At 36.8% G+C, this 14,828-nt stretch overlaps 1 protein-coding gene across 2 annotated transcripts; it reads right to left on the reverse strand.

The window, feature by feature from the left end:
- Positions 1-610: 610 nt before the first annotated feature.
- On the reverse strand, positions 611-12,402 carry LOC103445447 (myosin-6). Of its 2 annotated transcripts, none has more exons than XM_008384454.4 (39): positions 12,075-12,402; positions 10,873-11,001; positions 10,583-10,726; positions 10,235-10,380; positions 9,990-10,146; positions 9,780-9,838; positions 9,519-9,678; positions 9,243-9,392; positions 9,022-9,158; positions 8,757-8,903; positions 8,521-8,622; positions 8,056-8,113; positions 7,865-7,966; positions 7,621-7,658; positions 7,352-7,478; positions 7,062-7,232; positions 6,819-6,950; positions 6,621-6,730; positions 6,460-6,520; positions 6,082-6,259; positions 5,774-5,979; positions 5,411-5,530; positions 5,092-5,190; positions 4,618-4,830; positions 4,341-4,480; positions 4,117-4,237; positions 3,846-3,890; positions 3,655-3,735; positions 3,409-3,579; positions 3,135-3,278; positions 2,809-2,994; positions 2,437-2,562; positions 2,256-2,326; positions 2,075-2,174; positions 1,926-1,982; positions 1,783-1,839; positions 1,564-1,644; positions 1,377-1,459; positions 611-1,128 (listed from the first exon to the last, which is right to left on the reverse strand). In XM_008384454.4, the coding sequence occupies exons 1-39, from the start codon at positions 12,075-12,077 to the stop codon at positions 1,014-1,016; spliced, it is 4,527 nt and encodes a 1,508-aa protein (XP_008382676.3). In that variant the 5' UTR covers positions 12,078-12,402; the 3' UTR covers positions 611-1,013. The 2 variants fall into 2 exon arrangements, with proteins under 2 accessions (XP_008382676.3, XP_008382675.3); XM_008384453.4 differs by having other exon boundaries at positions 4,332-4,480.
- Positions 12,403-14,828: the final 2,426 nt, after the last annotated feature.

Consider the following 14,828-nt stretch of genomic DNA (forward strand, 5'->3'; position numbering starts at 1 on the left):
TTGGCGAGATGACCAATTTTTTTCTTCAAATAGGCTAAAAGAGAAGCCATGAGGTTATTGACATTGGTGGGGATGAAGAAAGTTTAAAGTGTGTAAAGGTTGTTTCTAATTCTGCCTTATTTCTCATCATATGACTAAATACGTGATAAGAAAGAGAAATCCGTTGCATATAGATAGCTAAGATTTTATCGGCTAAATTGGAATTAACCATCACACTACATGGATCAAGCCGCCTTGCATAATTTTTCATCTCTTTATTTGATAATAATATGAATTCAAGGATATTATTATTGTTTAGTAGGTTTGCCTAGAGGAACCCAAAATTTATAGTTTGTAAAATTCCACCGTACAATTTGGTTTAAGTGAGAGAAAATAGCAGTAGACGGTTTTGTAACTCAACTGAATTTGGAAACACCATTAGCATTCCACCCTTCTCTTTTGTCCCTTTTTAGTACCCTCATCATACAACACACTCCAGTCATATAATGGTGCCTAGAAACACAAACTCTTGACAGGACCGGTGTAAACTTCAAACGTCTCCCGGCCCCTTCATATCTAATCGTTACTTCCCGCTAGCATAACAGGCAATCTCGACAGCACGAGGAGAATCTCATCCAAAAAACACCTTAAAATAATGTATAATGCTAGTATATTTCTTTGTACAAACAAAAGAATTGGTGGAGGAAGAAATAGCTCAGCCACCACACTACAAGAAAAGTATGTGTACTCCTAATATCTATCTTCCTGCATATGTTGACAGAAGAGACTAGGCAAAGGAGAAAGAAAAAAAGAATGCACACCCACTTCCATGTATCTGCTTCCCCTTTCAACGAGGATTTCACACTTTGAATGCCCAAATAAAAGAATAAATAAAGAATTTTACAGAAGGGGCATGGATATAAAACGGGGGAAAGAAAAGAAGAAAAAAGATTTACAACAAATGCAATAGAAATTGAATTACTGTCCTACCTAGAGAAAACAAGATAAAATCATGTTCGCGCATCCTTATAGCCTCACTCATGTAAAAACTCGAAGGCGGGATGCTCAAGAAGTTCATCTGCTGGTTGGACATCTGAAAACTCCTTCTCTTGTAGGGACGTAGAGAGGTCATCAACCGAGAAGGGGATGCTATATTAAGAAACACGGATTAGTAGCAATTCAAAGCGCCAAGTCTTCACAGGTTAATTGAAATAAAATAAAGCAAACACATGTTTAGATTGCATCCCAGAGAAAGTATGGTTTCATTTTATGCATCGCTACTATGTTCATGCATGCAAGTTTGTATGGGTATGGTCGTTTTCCTTCACTCTGTCGCACAAACCTTTTCCAGTAATTAATCAACAAAGAACACATGAGGAGAGAAAAAGAAAGCCCACCTGGAATTGTCATCCAACAAAAATGAGTTGCTGACAGCATTGTTGGAGTCCTCAGTCATAAGTACTCTCATGCTGGAAATTACCTGTAAAATGATGAATATGGTGGTTGTTAAGAACAAAAATCACTGGACAACAATATGAATCCAAATACTGCAACTAAAGAAGGTATCGTCATGAAGAAACTTACATCTGGAGATACACTTCGGGTATTATAGTTGTCATCCCAATAGAGAGTACATATTCTATACAGCTGTTGAACACTCAGGATCTGGAGAAACGAAGAATTGTTATCAGAGAGAAAGAGAGAGACGGGAGAGAGATTGTTGGTTGAGTGGGAGTGCGTGTATGTGTCTCTGGAGAATATGCTAGACTAGTTCAGAGAGAGGAGAGGGAAAGAGAAACTCACGGGGCACAGATCATTGGTGATTTCATCATAAGAAATTCTATACTTTTGATGTATGACCTGTTGATAAATGTGAGTCAGATCAAGTAAACTCCACAGCCACATATTTAATGACATAAATTATAAAGAGATGAGGATAACCATACCAGGAAACCAACAGCTTGTCTTATGTGCTTAAGTTCATCCCACGATGAGCCCGCATACTGGAATCCAAGGAGACGAAGCCATGAAAGTCAGAAAATAAATAACAATGAACCGAGCAGTTTACATAGAGAGAGAAGAGGGAGGGAGTCACCTCTTCTTTTGCTTGACAACACCACAACTCCAACTCAGCCAATCCAGATTTCACATACTCCCCATTGCTGAATGTACAGCATTCACGGCGTAGGAGAAGACTGAAAAAGATAGTATGTTCCAGTGTAAAATGAATATTCTGGCATAAACGATGAAACGTCAAAGTGGAAACAAGTATTTACCTATTGAACAGTTGTACATTAATATATGAGAAAGTCTGAGTGAAGATCTCCTTGACAAGAACCGGAGGCACCTGAAACCCCATAAAATAATAAGATAGGAAAAAATTTGATGAAGTAGAATGTATGGCATTGCCCAAAATTAGTATAGTATAGTAAACAAATAGTACAATAAGTTTCTTACAAAATTCTCTTTCAATGTGCTAAGGAAAGTGCTAAGGCCGTCAATAATGCTCAGCCAGTGACTTGCTGGAGAATCTTTCCCAAAGGACCGCCCAGATCTTAGTACACCCTTTGACATTCTCGGTGCCTGTATCGCAGATGAGAAAAACAAAGTTCAAAGTGAAGAAAGCAAAAAAAAAAACAATTGGATAATGTAACCAATTTTATCTGACAAACTCATTATAAATGTTTAAGAAAAAGACTTTAGAAGTCAAAACCCACACGAAACCAATTGGATTTATAACCGAAATAGTATCACAGCCACTGCACCTCTTGGTAGGACTAAGATTCTTTTGTTCCAGTCAGACAAGAAGTCAAATAAAATTCAGCATACCTGGATGCACAAAGAAAGCAATGGATTCAACTCCTTTTTCAAGTTGTCTCGAATAATGCCATATATTTTCTCCACATATGCTGTAAGCTGCTGCTTGAATAGCAATGCAGGGTACTTGGCCTCCACTTGGCGTACTACCTCAAGTGCAGATGCAAGGTTTGCAGAAGAAGGGGATGAGCGAAAACCCTGCAATTACAAAACCATATTATAAGACAGGAGTGAAATCTCCAAGAAATAACCAAAATAATAATGCATTTCAAACATAATATATAACAAAAAGAACCAAAATGAAAGTAGAAAAAGAATATATTAAAGAATCTGGATACCATGGTCATCCTCCCAAAGAGAGATGTTGGAGCGGATGGCTTCTTTGCACCTGCTCCAGAACCCTTCAGACTTCGTTGGAGTAAGAACAATAACGCAGATGTATTTGACAGCCAGTAAGCCATGTGATCATTGTTGTCTTGGTTCTGGAATCAACAGACAGATTAATTGATTGGTGCACAATTTCAGTCATATTCATCATGCTTAAAAAAAATCACATTTCACTTTTGTTTTTTCACTTCTAACAGAAAACCTTATACAGAGTAACCCAGTTACCTCAATTTCCGAACCAATCATCTGGATGAGGCGATCAAACACACTAGTCCTTTCAGCCTCAAAAGATTTCCAGTGGAGAAGACATTTGTAGATGGTAAAGGCCGCAACAGGCTTTCCTTGACTGAACCCAATGTTTTTCACAACACAGTTGATAAGAGCATCAACACTCTCCTGCGGAAAACGACCAGGCACGATGTTAAAAGAAGCCAACCTAATCAAAGGATGTTTGTATTAGTTAGAACATACATGTTGACGTTCAACAAATGATCTCCTCAGCTTGCTATCAGATTCGGTGCCAAACTTCTTTGGCGTTGCACTTTGTGGTTCCTGCAAAGACACCAGTGTCAACTACTAAAATATAGGGAAAAGGAGCAGCTATATGAGGGGCAAAGATAAAAGAAGATTGACAGCAACAGAGAAGAGAAAAGTAAAATTACATTGGCTCTGTTCTCTTCGTTCACATGGTGACCATTTTCCACTCTCTGAAATAATAGCATAAATCAATAACGAGATACGTGTGTGTTTATGTGTGTGTTTGTGTGTGTGTTTATGTATGGACAATGCACATATATATATATATATATATATGTGTGTGTGTGTGTGTGTGTGTGTGTGTGTGTGTGTGTTTATATGTGTGTGTGTGTGTGTGTATAGAGATAGGGGGAGGGAGGAAAGGAGAGAGGAACGGAAGGGGGGAGGGAGTGCTACCTGAGTTTCTGGAATTGGTGGAATTGGTGGGTGCTCATGTGCCCTTTTAATAGGTGTACTTATTTGCTGTCGCCGAAGAATTTTGTTTTCAGACTCAATGTCAGCAAATTTCTCTTCAAGCCTGCGAATGAAAGTAACAATCACTATGAAATAAATAACTGAGAGAGAGAGATGACTGGTCGCAATTTGAATGGATAGTCAGACAAGAAGCTTACTCAAATAACCTTTGCATGTTTGTCTTTAACTTAATAATCTGTGATTCTGCCTCCAAAGCTTGCTTCAACCTTTCTTCACTCATTTTGTTTGCCTCTTCATATTTCTTTTCTGTTTCATCAATTTTTATCTCCAATGAATTCACTAAAGCCTGCAACATGTTTGAATAAGCAAGACACAAGTAAATAGAAATGTACGAGTTCATTCCCCAAATTTATCGCACGTTCTTGATGTATCAACTCAAAATATCAAAGTACAGTTCTCGGCAACAAATTTTGAGCACTTTACCTTAAGTTGTTCGTTTTCGTTGGTTAGCTTCTCCATCAAGCCATGGTCAATAACTGGAACCTCCTGTATTAATGGGACTACTTTTTCAGCTCTTTCTAAGGCTTCACACTCCTTCTCAAGCATCGCCTTAGTTTCTTTAAATTGAACTTGCATCTCTTGCAATGCAGACTGTAGTTTTTCATTTTCTTGTGTTTTGGCTTCTTCCATGTCGGCCTACAAGCAAGGGAACATAGTAAGAGATTGGCAAATAACTTGCCCTTTTCCTTTCGTGTAACTATTTTTTGTTTGATATTCCCACTTTCCAGCAGACATCACATTCGAATGAGATACACAGGATAGCAACAACAACCATCCCCAAAGTAGTTTTTTTCTCAAGAAGATTATGCAGAGAACAATCTAAGTTGTTGCATGCCTAGACAAAACACCAGTATCACAACTTTACAAATGTTTTATTAAATTCAGTATCATGCATACCCTCATTCGTTTCTCCAGCTGTAATCTCCATGTCAATTCTTCAACTTGCTTTTCTAATTTATTTTTGGCAGCTTGGAGAGCTCCCGTCTCCCTTGCGGCCTGTACAATAGAACAATAAAGAAATGAGACCCTCTAAGGAAACATGACACAAAGTCTTATTTCAGTAGTACTTGGGAAGATTATGTGCCCCCAAATATGAAGAAGGATATAGATCTCCAAAAGACTCCATTTTCAGTTAAAAATGTCCAAACTTTAACCTAATAATGCATACATATCATCTAACAGACCTTATGAAAAGAAAAGAAAAAGAGCTTGTTACCATCTTAAGCTTTCGTAGTTCCATACGAGCAACCTTTCCCCTCCAAGCACATTGTGTGGCAATTGCAGCTTTCTTTGTCTTCTTATAATGCGACCGTGCCAAGAATTTGCGACAGTGGCTCTGCAAACACCAAAGTGAATCTAAAGTTTTTGGGACAAATATGAAAGAACAATTTTTTTTGCCAGATATAGTAATAGAAAGGCCCTATAGACATTTAAAGTTTTAAACAACTCTTTGAAACATTTCGAAATTCAAAAGAATGATATTGGCATTTCATCTGTAACCTTTATATGATTAAGGAAAACACAAAATACGAAGAGCTTAAGAAATTTATTATAACAATCATCTTTTTTATCATTTTACCTGGATGATAATTGCTGCTTTGGTCTGTTTTCTGAAGCGTAGCTCATTACGGGCAGTTAACCCTCGCATACCAGTCTGAATAGATACAGCAGAGCAATACAATTCTTTGTAAGCTTTCCTAGCAAGATACATGCGCAAATGCCTTTGGATCATTAGACTGGAAGCTTCTCTCCTCATGCCCTGATAGACATGTCGAGCAAGATGTCCTACAATTGACATACGCAAAACATCATAACAATTAGGTGAAAGCCTTAAGGTATCGACAGACTAGAGTACTTGAAACCTTGAATAACATCCAACTAATTTACCTCTGCATGCAGCTTGAAGTCGTATTGCAGAAAGACGGAGCACGATAAAACTTCTTTTAGCCAAATAAGAACGCACTTTCCTTTGAATAATACTAGCTGATTTTCCTAAGACCTCACTTCTACGAGCATCCAGTTCCGCCATCTGACCAGCCCGAAGGAAGACCTTTGTTTTACCAATCTGAAAACATGAATAAGCTAGTAGGTTAGGTTTAGTTTTAGAACACTATTTTGCATATTAGAGGATAACATAAATACATCATTCTGTCAAAGACTAAATTAAGACAACAGTACCAATAAAATGTCTAACTGCAAAGGAGAGCATCACTGTCTTCAAATTTCAAGCTGATACGCAAAATTGATTATTGGATCAGCAATTACCTGATAGCCTTCTAGGCCCACCTTCTGTAAAAGTCTCTTGCAAGCATTGACCTCATCAGTGCTAAGTATAACATAAGCGGAAAGAAAAAAAGTTAGAACCTTCAATGCTGTGACCAATCAAGATTTACATCCCCAACCCATAAAACAAAATGTGCAGATACCTTCCATCCAAAACTTCAGGTGCAAGGAGGCCAAATCGGTCTATAAATTCAGCAAAAGCTTTTCTAGTAGGATACCCAGCACAGCTTATCCTGATTGCTTCCATGACCCCCTGAAATTCAGACCACATATAAATGCTGGGAATCCTAATTGCAACACTATCAGAAAAAAGCAACCTAAAGATATCAACATTGTCATACCCCACACCGAAGTTGTTGTAAAACATTTTTGTTCTCAAAGATTGCTGGCTTAAGAACATTATTGGGTTTTACACACCGAATATAATGTGGCTCCGTAGAACTGAGAGTTTCAAGCAATTGTTGCAGTTGTTGCTGCATAAAGTACAAATGCAGTGTTCATAACCACAAAACTAAGCAAATACACAAATCACTTACTTCAACAGAATTTAAATATATATATATAGATATATATATATATCAGACCTTAAACCGAGAACCTATTGAGGAAAACTTTGACGACTTGGACGAATCCTCAATTAAAGACGTAAACATGCCCGAGACAAAGGAACATGTAGAAGCACTCAAAAGTGCTTGATGCTCAGCAACCACATAGTCCTTGTTCTTGTCCAGAAACAGTGCAGTTTGATAAGTGACCTGAAAGTTATATTAAACCTTGTTACTTGGTACAACTACGACTCTAAACTCTACAACCACAACATATTATTACCTAAAACTAGCAGTAACCGTAGTGGTCAACAAACAAGTATACTTACATCACCAGCATAATGGCAAATTGTGAAGTCACTTTGAGACAATTTTGGTTTCATGAAGCGCTTATGATTTTTGAATGTTTGATATAACTTCTGAGCAAATGTTTCATGTGTCGATCTTGGAAACATACTACAAAAAATAAGCCTCAGTTATCTCACCATAAAATAGTGTCAAACGAATTTTTAAGCAAATAGTAATTAAATAAACAATGGTACGTCAAGGATAGCAATGTGACATAAAAGGACAGGCTAATCCAAACTACTTCACTTACCAAGCTTCATCGAGAAGAGCAATTATGCCACCAGGTTTCTGAAATTAAAAAGATTTATATTTAAAAACATCATAAGAACTCTTACACAAGAATCATCATAAAAATAAATGTGAATATTCTAATAACAAGAAACCAGATCAACAAATTTACGTGAACAGTAGATTCACCAAATATACATATAAATACATGGTGGTAAATAGCGACATAGAAACAAATTACAGAATTCAAGTTAGACAGCACAAACCTTTTCAATCAGATCTAGGATATCTTTGTTGTCAACAAATTCAATGTAACTCCAATCAATCTCTTCTTTTGTATATTCTTCTTGCTCCATTTTGAAAACGTGCTGCCCAAACAAATAAGCAATAGAGATTAGATGTACAGAAGAAGTGCCAAGGATACTAAAGAAAATAGGGAGTCCATTGACTGACAAACCTGATTGAAATGTTGCTGAAGCTTCTCATTCGTCAAATTGATGCAAAATTGCTCAAAACTACAAAATTCATAAGCAACCATGCATCAGGAGAAAGAGCCAAACAAGTTTCTAATAGTAGAATCATCACACCGATTCACAGATACTATGACCACCATGTTTCTGACAAACTGTGAACTTTCCAGCCAACCCTAGGTTATCCATAAAGTGGTACTAGAATAACGTTATGCTAATACTAAAAATTTACAATCCTCAATGCGATCTGGAAGGAAACCTAGTTGATCAGTGGAGCTCAGTGGACTGCTAAATGATCATGACAGCAATGATGTGAAAGTAACTGATGGGAGATGATCCTCCACCTATTTTGCATCTGATGTGCACACTATCATCGAGGGGAGGGGCACTTCTTCACTCGACGAAACTATTTCATATCAATTATGTAAACTAAAGGAATACCAATTAAGCACCTGTTCGTTTTGAAACTCTCAAATCCATAAATGTCCAAAACTCCAATTAAGAACTTTGAGTCAGGATCTTGACCAATTGAATTGTTAATCTTATCCACAAGCCTGCACAAACAAGAGAAATGACAAGGATATCAGCATGTGAACCTCAGTATGGTTCCAAATCTAAGGAAACGGTAAAACCAAGGAATGACCATACTACGATATCTTCATTCAAACTTTTTGGTATGGAAACTTACCAATCAAACAACCTCGAGTACACAACTTTAGCCAAAGCATCTCTACTGACAGCTGCGGCTTCTGGATCCAGCCATTTTGTGATTGTTTCATCACGAGTAACAATAATGCGTTTGCAAAGAGAATCTTCTAGCGCCTTCACATCACACCTAAACAAAATTCATGGAAAAGGAGGCTGCATTTCATTAATTTATAGATGGAGAGCCAAACTTAATATAAGAGAACCAGCTTGTATGTGATAATGTGCCAATGAAATTGCATAATTACATGAAAAGCTGGGCAGCAGTTTTTAGGTGGAACCAAGATTTGTCGTCCTTCGGCATGGAAGAGTCCATTTCCTTACCCTTTGCAAATTCAATGTTTCCAAGATGTAGAATTGCTGCCACAACTCGAAATATGGCATCCTAAATACAGTTGCAAAGATTAATTATAATTCAAGGCCACTTTAGAAAGATCTTAACATTTGAAGGTACTCCCTGTATCAATACCTGTTCTTCAGAACTTATTCCAACAACCTCCATTGCCTTCCTTGTAGCAATGTATTCTTCAGCATCATCAAGCGCATCCAATTCAATACAATCTGATTGATTCAAATAATGAAACGTTTTTGCGGGTCCCAATTTGAACCTCTGAACATCCTGAAGATGACAACGTAAAGTCAATCCAAATTGTTAGAGAAGAAACGTTGAGCTTTGCCTGCAAACATGGATACTAAGCGTTTCTGCTTCTAGTTGTATATAATTTGATTTTAAGAGATTCATTACCTCAGGTGGTGCAGCACAAAGCATGTAGAAACAATGATAATTTCTCTCGGGATTGGACACCTGACAAACGCGTGATCTTTCAAGCAAATAAGTTCTGATTGCAGCTCCAGAGATCCTCCCATTCTGATCAAACTGAAGCTCCACAAACTTACCAAAACGACTGCAGAAATCACAACCGGCAAATATAGTTATACCCCCAATCGAGCATGTAGTATACAAAAAAATTCAAGACATGAGAAACATTTCAAAAGATCCTCTGACCTGGAGTTATTGTTTCTAACAGTCTTCGCATTTCCAAATGCTTCTAAAACAGGATTTGACTGAAAGTCACAAAAAAACCAAAACATATTAAATCATACAGACGATAAATTAATAATAAGAAAGGCAATAGTTGTCGACCATATAATTGTATCAAATCTCATGACTTCTCATTTCTGTTTGCATGCAAACTAAAGTCTAAATCCTTGGTACCTCCAAGACTTGCTGCTCAACACTCCTCCCTTCAGCAACACCTCTCCCTCCCATGTAGGCAAGATAGCGCATAAGCAATTTGGTGCTTTCAGTTTTACCAGCCCCACTCTCACCACTAACCAATATTGACTGACTTATTCCGTCATTAATCATAAGTCTGTAACCAAACCAATGGAATTTTACATCACTGGACAAAAAGAGATCACAAAAATAAACAAATAAACAGCGAGAATGTGAAAATGTACCTATATGCCTCGTCTGCAACAGCAAACGGGTGTGGGCTCAGTTCACCAAAATCTGCCCCTTTATATTGTTCCATCATATGGCTATCATACAGATGAGGTAGTCTACAAAAAGGGTTCACGGCGATCAAAATGCTCCCTGTGTAAGTCTGGAAGCAGCATTTAGTATATTAGATCATTGGCTTTCATATATTAAAATTAAAAGCACACTCACACACACCAAATGCATAAAGAAAGATGACATAATGCAGATAAACTGCAGAAACTGACTGTCCCCACCAGATCGACAAGCTAAATAGAAAATATACATAATCAAATGGAAAAACTTATTTAATTTAGTCAAATACTTACATATATTTCATTGATATCATATCTTGATCTTAAATTATCCAGGACACCTGGTTCATGCAAATAAGCCAGCTTTGTCATATCATCCACTCCACAGGGTGGGGCCTCGGCATCTTTAGGATAGACACTGGAGGCTTTAACGACAACCTGCAGGAAATGGGGAAAGAAAGGAAGATCGAAAAATTATCAGAATAAACTGATGGAATATTGTAAATAAATGATTAAACACTAAACATTATTAACAGAGATTGGGATGCACAAACTCATAGTGCATAAATATTAAATGCACCCACCGTCTTCCCTGAAGTGCAGAGAACCTTGTAGTTTTCACTTTTAATCTCCACAATTTCACCATCTAGCCAAGCTTCTTCAGGATCCTCGACCCAAACAAGAGATCCAACCACAAGACTAATAGCAGCAGCCTAACGGAAAGAGTCCCAAAAGTTAACATATCAAGTGGAATATTAGAACAAGAATTAAGTGTAACGGCAACAACACACAAAGTGTACCGCAAGGATTTTCTTTTAATTTTCAAAAGCAAGGAAACTCTACAGAATTAAGCAGAAGAGTCAGCACATGTGCAACTTAGAAAAAAGGCTGAGCCAAACCAAAATAAAGAAGATAAGGAAAGTACTGCATTCTCTGATAACTGAAAAGAGTTTACTTAAACGGGAAAAGAGTGTCAGAGGTTTTTATGAGTTAACTGATAAATAAGCTAGATTCGGCATGAGAAAAGCTCAATAATGAACCTTGCGAAGTTCAAACTCAACTCAAAATTATTGGCAACTCAAAAACAACCACGTCTTTAAGTTCGAATACCAGTGTCACTTCCAAGAGTCCATTTTCCTATTGCCAAACAAATATAACTAATGTTCAGTGACTGATTTAGGCATGGTCATGAAATCTGCAGGCCGACTGCTAGTCCCCAATTGGATATGAGAGCTGAACCAATAAGTCACTTTCGATCACAACCCCAGAATCCAACATCCAAGTTACTGATTACATTGAGTTATAAAGTCTCACAGTGTTGCCAACACGTCAATGCTACGAAGAAGAAGCTCGAAACGGTTGCTCACTAAATCCAGATGGCCATTTCAGTATATTCACATTGAGTTATAAAGTCTCGCTCTTGTCAATTAAATTCCTAAACTTTAAGCATCGCTGCCAATATGTTTATGCAACCGAATACGAAGCTCGAAGCGACTAAAACCAGACGGGCATTCCAACATTACAGAAGTAAACAAATCTAATGACATTCATCTACACCAAATGACACAAAACACAAAACAACGAAAGCATATCATATCTCTGTTCTGCTCCAAACCAAACGCAGATCAGTCCACAAAGCAAGTAAACCAAAGACAACCATCAAATCATCAACAAGTTCCAATCTTTAAACAAAAATTCCATACAATGATAAAAACCCAAAACTCCAAATCAATAAAATATCCAAAAAAAACACAAAAACCAGCAGAAACATACAAAATAAAATTACCATTTTCACAGATAAACTGATCGGATCAGAGACTTGGGTTTGCTTCTGGATCTACTTCCAGCCTTTCTCAACAAAAACCATCCAATTCCAGCAATCAAAAAAGCTTCCAACTTCTCCTCCTTCCACTACAATTTTAGCTGATATTTCTTTCCAAAAAATAATTTAATCAAAAAATTAAATGAAAACTAAGAAGCTTAAACCCTTCAACAAACCCAAATAATTTGCAGAAGAGATTAAGCCCCCGCCCCTTCTGTTTCTTTCCAACTAGATTTTCTTGTTATTTTTCTCTGTTCTGTCGACTTTGGTTTTTAATTTTTCGTGTCTCTGTAAAGTTTTATTAACATAATTGCTCCTATTAACGATTTAATTAACAAAATAAAACGCCTATTAAGTTCCCAAGTTTCCGAAAATGCCACTGGATCTTGACGGTAATTACGGAATTTAAGACACGGTCCCGCTGGAGTGCACACAAGACTCGTCTGAAAACTTTGACCTTAAGTATCGAATTCCGGAGGCGGTAAACTCTCAATATTTCTCAATTTTGTCAGCTTCTTTTCTTTTCCTTATCTGTCGAAAGTTTTGTGAAAAGTTGAAAGTTGGTTTTTCCTTTACTAATTTTTGAATTTTAATTCATACATTGGTTAATACTAAACTCGATTTCTCTTTACGCATGAATGTTAATTGTCTTTCTTATTGTATAAAAAGACTTGTTTGCTCGCTCGGGGTACGGGCAACATAAAAATAGAGCACGTGATAAAAAAAAATATTATGATTGAGTGCACGAGTTGTATTTGTTAGAAGTAATATTCATTTACAATTAATCACCTTAAAAATATATAATTTATCATTCATATGGTATGAAGTTGTAAGAAATGTTATGATGAATATTGCTATTTTTGGCAAGAGAAATAAGTTAATTCATAAAATTTTATCAAAGGTTGTTATTTTTCACTAAATTTTCTCCCCATCCCTACATTTACATTTTACATTTGTTTGGCTACCACTAAAATGCTAATACTAATTGTTTTGGGTATCTTCTCAACTTAAAGAACTTAAAAAAAGAGACACTATATTTTACTTTACCATAATACACTTTTGTAGGTTTGTTTAATATATAAATTTCGAAAACTAAGTTTTTTCGTGATAATTTTAAGATAAATACAGTACTTTCAAACGCTTCAACAAAAAATACAATGATTTGTAACATTTGATATAAGGTCAACCGTATAATTTTTTTGTGATATTCATAAAGGTTGTTCTATGTGAGCTACATAAAATATACAAATATAATTCTCAAGTTCACTCATTGATTTATTCTTTCATGATATAGCTAATTAACTAAAACATTTCCAATGGGATCACGTGAGATATAGACGATTTGTGAATCAACAATAAAGGTCGTACCCAGTGCACAAGGTTCCCGCTTTACGCAAGGTCTGTGAGAGGTGAATGTCGGTTAGCCTTACCCCCATTTTATGGAGAGGCTGCTCCCAAGTCTCGAACCCGAGACCTACCGCTCATGGGCGAAGGCACTTGCCATCAACAATAAGTAATAAAAATCCCACTTTGATAAAATTTATAACGTCATCAAGTTCAAGTAAGTACATATCTAAATTGTGATTGTATGAACTTATAATCTAGACTCTGTGAGGGTGCACAAATTCTTGACTGTGCATAGGAATAGAGGCTAGCTTCGTAATAATAACTCAGTTTCGTGGGTAGTTATGGGAGAGGACAAATATTCGGTGTCCACAACACAACAGATGTAGATAATATCCATATTAAGGTAAGATACTAAGATGGTGAACCAAGTAAAATGGTTAAAGTCAGAAGTTACTGTTAATTGCCATCTCATCAAATTAAGGATGTTACCCACCACGCGCCTTACCATGTTGTCTTGATTGTCAAACTCCTCCCTGTCGTTGGTTTTCGTATTTTGGTTGATTGCATCAAATTTTTGTTTCATTTGTTGGTTAATTAAACGAATACATTTTTCTTTTCTTTAATGAAAAGTTACATGAAACGAGAACACAATAAGTATAAGAGTAACACGGAACATTTCCTAATTTATATTCGAATAAAAGTGACCTAAATAAATATTGGCATTAACCATTCTTCTCCCTCAATAGTTTTTACGTTGTCAGTTTTCTTAGAATCAAGTTGGATGGATAGGACTCCTAAAACAGTGTTAGATTTGAAGGAAAAACTATGAAGCTAAGCTTTAGGTGAATAAATAATATATTATGAGGAATGCTACAAGACTCTCTCAAAAGTAAGTTCAAGTGAGATTTGCTGACACGTGTATATTTCATTGCATTATAGTAGCTTAATATGTGATGACAAATTTTGAGGCAAAAATTACACGACAAGTACAACCTGGACTTGCCTTTTAATGTATCAACCAGTCTCAATAAATTTAAGATGCGTATTTTCATTGAATATTTGAAAAACCAAATGGCTTGTAACATCTCACATCGTCCAGGGGAGTGATCATTAAATGTATATTTCCATTCCTACCTAGCACGAAGCCTTTTGGGAGCTCACTGGTTTCGGAGTTCATCGGAACTCTGAAGTTAAGCGAGTAGCGCACGAGAGCACTCCCATGAGGGGTGATCCATTGGGAAGTTCTCGTGTAAGTTCCCAGAAACAAAACCGTGAGGGCGTGGTCGAGGCTCAAAGCGAATAATATCGTGATACGGTGGTGGAGCGTGCTCGGGATGTGGTGGACCTCAAGCCGGGATGTGACAAATTGGT

This window comes from Malus domestica, chromosome 10, assembly GCF_042453785.1.
Source record: "Malus domestica chromosome 10, GDT2T_hap1".
In the NCBI taxonomy this organism is placed as follows: domain Eukaryota; kingdom Viridiplantae; phylum Streptophyta; class Magnoliopsida; order Rosales; family Rosaceae; genus Malus; species Malus domestica.

Coding starts and splice junctions, on each gene's coding strand:
- LOC103445447 (XM_008384453.4), bottom strand. Junction 9,393..9,518: donor TTTGTGCTGCACCACCTGAG/GTAATGAATCTC, acceptor TGTCATCTTCAG/GATGTTCAGAGGTTCAAATT. Junction 1,840..1,925: donor GACAAGCTGTTGGTTTCCTG/GTATGGTTATCC, acceptor ATTTATCAACAG/GTCATACATCAAAAGTATAG.